General features: G+C 35.0%; 1 protein-coding gene across 1 annotated transcript in view; it reads right to left on the reverse strand.

The window, feature by feature from the left end:
- RAD51AP2 (RAD51 associated protein 2) overlaps positions 1–2,239 on the reverse strand; it is a 9,943-nt gene extending 7,704 nt beyond the window's left edge. Inside the window, 1 exon segment of the mRNA XM_004387595.3 lies at positions 2,226–2,239. Coding sequence (XP_004387652.3) covers positions 2,226–2,239 — 14 coding nt within the window.
- Positions 2,240–5,470: the final 3,231 nt, after the last annotated feature.

The raw sequence follows: 5,470 nt of genomic DNA on the forward strand, positions 1-5,470 counted from the left end.
CCCTCCCACGCACCTAGAGCCTCTGAGGGCCGGGGGCCGTTTGTCTTTTAGCGCCTCTCGCTAAATTCCCTGACTTTAGCTGATCTAGGTATTTTGTTCCCCACTCAGGTAGAAAATAAAAATAAGAGGAAAAGTCAGAATCTCTCTCTTTTTTGTAAATTTGTGACTGGAAATCTCTTCATTTTGAAAATTTTTAAAATTCTATGTTTTCCTCAGAAGCGACTTCTCCACAGTTGTTCTAGTGCCTTGTCCAGTAAAATCGTGTAGTTCACTAAGCACCAGACCTGTCCTGAAAATTCTTTTTTTTTTAAACGCTTTTAATCATCCCAGTGGTACTTAAAATCAGGTTTCCACCTCATTGGTAAAGTGTGTTTTGGAGGAAGAAGACACCAGGTACTTAACAATCTGAATATGTCAGGGAAAAGTTGGCACAAGTGTGTGGAAATTATTATCTGGAGAATTACTGATCTTCACTTAAGAGTGTAAAAAAATAGCTGTCATTTGTGCTGTGGGGTTTTCTTCACCAATAGTGTGGGTAAAATTACTTCACTTAAAGATAAAAGTTATATGTTTGAACTATTCCATTTATTGTAATACAGTTCTGACTAAAACCTAATAACAAATAGTTTAAAATATTTTCATTTAAAATTTTTCTCTGCTTTGAAAATAATTTCTTTATGATTTCCAGTCATTTTTGAATTTTGTGATTTTGTGAATTCCATAATCATAAAGAAAAAAATGATTTTCAAAATGTTTATTACTATATACATGTTTATTAAAAGACAAGCAATTCTTGTTGTTGTTAGTTTCCATTAAGTCGATTCCAGCTTGTGGCAAGTGAAAAGACATGTAATTTCTGCTTGGTATTTAAAAACCTCAGTCCACTTGGTGATTGTTTCAAAGTTGATATGTTTGATGTTCCTGGTGATAAAAATTTATCAATAATGTGCAATGAGATCCTGATTTCAAAACCCATGGGAGCATATATGGCAGTATATAACTAGCTCACTACTTTAGGTAATAAGATGTTCATCAGCCTTGCCTTGTAAATACTCTTAGATATATTGTTCTAATTCTAGGCATTAGCTGTTACTTTAGTTTATAAATTCCTCCAGAGAATTGTTTACTGAAATTTGTAGAAAGTCTTACAGGATAAGCACTTCATAAAACACTATAAATAAGAATAAGGTGGTGGTTCAGAATGTTCATCAGTGAGTTCTCAAAGTTCTACTTAGACATATCTTATGTTCCAATGCTTTCTCCCCCAAGATTTTCCACCAGTCTACATTCCTCTCTAATTCAATCTGTTCTGTGCTGTGATCAGCCTATAAGAACTGACTTGCTTAGGTAAGGTGGATGTAATTGGTACACTAACATGATACTAGGAGCAAGATTTTCACATATAGAGTAAATGCTGTAGCTTTGTGATGTCTACCTCATTGTTTTTTGTTTCTTCATTCTGCTAGTTTGCCCAAGAACACACCAGATACTCCCAGACTGTTTTTTAGATCTCCATCACACTGTTATTTAACAACTATTCATTGTTTAAGGACTAGAATTCAAATAATTAAGTTTAATTCAACAAACATTTTAAGAACTATGTCTAAGACACTGTTGTAGTGGTATGCTGTTAAGTTGATCCTGACTCACAGTTACTCTATATACAGAGTAGAACTGCCCCATAGAGTTGCCTAGGCTGTTAGGCATATAAAAATGCATAGAGTTGTTTTCTCTACCCTGAAGAAACTTACAGCAATGAAGACAAAAAAAAAAAAAAAAAGCAATCTTTTCTTGCACTTACTTACACTAATTACTACTTCCATTTCAATCAATGCCAGAGTCCCTGGGTGATGCAAACAGTTAAGAGCTCCACTACTACTAACCAAAAGTTGGCAATTTGAACCTACTCAGAGGTACCTCAGAAGACAGGCCTGGCAATCTGCTTCCAAAAGGTCACAGCCTTGAAAAATCCCGTAAAGCAGCTGTACTCTGCACACATGGGGTCACCATGAGTAGGAATCAACTCCTTGGCAGCTAACAAAAGCAACAATCAATCAAATGAAAGTGTAAGCTTTGCATGTGTGCATTTTATTTTTATTTTTGCTTTATTTTTTTAAATGTTACCTTGGAAGTGGACCAGTTACAAGTGAAAAATGCAGAAACGAAAGTTTTACTTCAACTCGTTATAATCAAAATATAACTGAGACTTATTCAAATCTTCTTACCCTTCAAAGCCCATTTCAAATGCCACATTCTTCTGTATCGCTTTACCTCCCCTTCCTATAAAAGCATTTACCTTCCTTATTAACAGAAAACTGATCTATAAGGGCAGCACCTGTCTGATTCGTTTTACTATGGTGTCTTATTACAGTTCAGATAGGAATGAAAGAAAGAGTGAATGAGTTCATGAAATAAATCCCGTACTGATGACAAGGCATAAGCTTCTGTTAGAGTTAAGTCAGAAATCCACCCAATGCCTCAGCATACCTATAGTCTCCTTAGCATGGTATCTTTACAACTAGGTCCTACCTTAACTTTATCAGCTTCATCTTATTTTTCATTTTTCCCCATGCTGACTACACCAGCCTGCTCACTCACCCTCACCCTCGCTCTCCCCTTATTTTTTGGCCATCCCATACATGTTCTCAGTGCCCTTCTCTTTCTCCACCTAACAAACTCCTATTCAGCCTTAAAGCTCCTACCCAAAAGTTACCTCCATTGTGAAAACTTCTCTACCTCCTCCCTACCCTATCCAAACCATGAGCAGAATCACTTGCATCCTCATCTGTGTTCCCTTAACACTTTGTTTTTAATTCTATTATAACACTGAGCCCTGGTGGCACAGTGGTTAAGAGCTCAGCTGCTAATCAAAAGATCATCAGTTCAAGTTCACCAGCCACTCTTTGGAAACCCTATGAGGCAGTTTTACTCTGTCCCACAGGGATGCTATGAGTTGGAATCGACTCGACAGCAACGGGTTTATTTTAACACTGAAACCATTTTATTGTAGTTAGTTGTTTACACGTTTTCTCCTCAAGACTGTGTTAATGAAAGGAAAAGATTTGTTTTTGCATCCCCAGTACATCACACTAAGTATGCTAGTTAATGAAAATAAATGAAATGGCACTACTATTAATATACCTTTAGCCCATCCAAATGGATTTAATGCTGTCCTGAGAGTATTTTAAGTTTTTTGTTTTGTTTTATTCTGTTCTGGTTTTATCTTTTAAAACAGAGACTTGCTTGAGACTATACTACCATGAGGGCCAAAAATTAACTTTAAATATTACTGATTTTAACATCATTTAAGTTTCATGGTTGGCTCAGATATTTGACACAGCCATTTATTTGCTCTTTTTGCTTATTCTAATAAATCATGTAAATGATGAATAAATAAGCTTAACCTAAAACTTTGTTTCACACTGAAAGACATTAAGATATATTTTGAATACTTAATGACAGCCACTAACAAAATATTCAAATCAAATATAGGGGGCTAGAGAGAAAAATATGATCACTTACTAAAAGTATTTAAAATCAATATAATTATAAATAGCACAAGTAACTTTTTTTTATCAAGTCAATGATAAGCACTGATGTTGCTCATATTCCCATATACAATTAACCTTTCAGCAGAGGAATAGTATTAAATAAAAGTGTAATTTATAACATATATCTTAAAAGAGATAATGTATGTGCAAATGCTTTAAACTGTAAACTATATCCTTATTCTTAATTTCCATTAATGGCATCATTATCTACCCAGTCTTCTAAGCTAGAAACATTCATGTTATTAACTCTTTTTCAGTATCTTTCCCCAACATCCAATCCCTGTGTAGACATTCATCAAATCTTGTTGATTCTGCTTCAACTATGACGCTGAAATTAATCCCTCCATTTTTTTTAAATCTTTAATGCTTCAGCTTTAGTTCAGTCCCTTGTTATCTGTTGCCAAGAATATTGTAATCAACTGATCTTCTTTTCACTAGCCTCTCTTCAACTTCTGTCCAACCCCACACTACTACAAGAGTTTTCTTCTTAAACCGTTAATCATATTATTACTTCCTTACATAAGAACTTCCGCCGGCTCTTTGATACTTATAGAATAAAATACAAACCCCTTAATTTGACACATGAAGTTTCTTGATGACCAACTCCAAACTGTTTTTCAAGCTTCAGTGTCTACTTCCACAACACAACTTGCTTTCCTGTAGCACTGAACTTTTCACCATTTCTTAATATATAAGGCCCTTTTACAGTTCCAGTCTTGGACATAGGTCTGGTTCATTTGCCTAAAATGTAGTGGCAGGACTTACTTAAAGTCTTCTAAAGGGATTCCAAAGTTTACATCCTTCTAGTATCTTTATTGTTGTTGTGTGCCGTCGAGTCAATTCCAACTCATAACGACCCTATATGACAGAGTAGAACTGCCACCATAGGGTTTCTTAGGCTGTGATCTTTATGAGAGAAGATCGCTAGGTTTTTTTCTCCCTTAGAGCTGCTGGTGGATTCAAACCACCAACCTTTTGGTTAGCAGCCAAGCTCTTAACCATTGAGCCATCAGGGATCCTTCTTGTATCTTCAGACACTCACAGTTTTATCTGCTCCCCATTCACTTTCACATCTAAATACTGCCTGATTCATGTACTTGTACTATTGTCTGCATACTCAGCAAGTCAGAAATAACCTTTTTCCTGATCCCTAAATGTTGGAAAATAAGATGGAAACGTTCAGCTACTTACCTCATCCAGTTGATGTCCTAATAAGTTTCAGCATCAGTCAAAAGATTCTTTGTCACTGAAATAAAAGCAAGAGATTGGATTTTATTAGAATTCATGCAATTGCAAATAACACCTCTTAGAAAATAACTGTTAATTCTTTTCAGTTAACCTTTCAGAAGAATATTTTCAAAATTTTGAGAGGAAAAATGTCTATCTTTTTTATCAGAGAAACTTATACTTACTTAGATTGCTTTCTCCTTTTGACAATTTTTCGGTTGGGAAGATTAGTCACTTTGTTTTGGTTGGGTGCACAATAAACATTTAACTGGGTGTTGTAAATACGTATACCTACCTCTTCAAATTTTTAAAGAATTAAGATAAAAAAATACATAACCTAAAAAACTATACTGAACATAATTTTGATCCTGAAAGCAATATAGAATAGTATTTGGGTGGGTAGGCTCTGGAGTCAAATTGTCTAGGTTTGAATCAATCATCAATTTTTGCTAGCTGTGTAACTTGAGAAAATTAACTTAACCTTTCTGAGACACAAGTTCTTGTAAGTGACAATTATCAAGTAGAATCTACGTCATAGGCCATTGTGTGAATTGAATGAGACAGACATGTTAAAGCATTTAGAAGAGTGCTGAGCACATAGTAGGTGTTTATTAATTTTTTTTTAATGGTGACAGTTATTATTAACATCATAAGGTCCATAGGGGCACACAATTTGCACTGGACTACTAACT

This window comes from Trichechus manatus, unplaced genomic scaffold (assembly GCF_000243295.1).
Source record: "Trichechus manatus latirostris isolate Lorelei unplaced genomic scaffold, TriManLat1.0 scaffold00189, whole genome shotgun sequence".
NCBI classification, from domain to species: domain Eukaryota; kingdom Metazoa; phylum Chordata; class Mammalia; order Sirenia; family Trichechidae; genus Trichechus; species Trichechus manatus.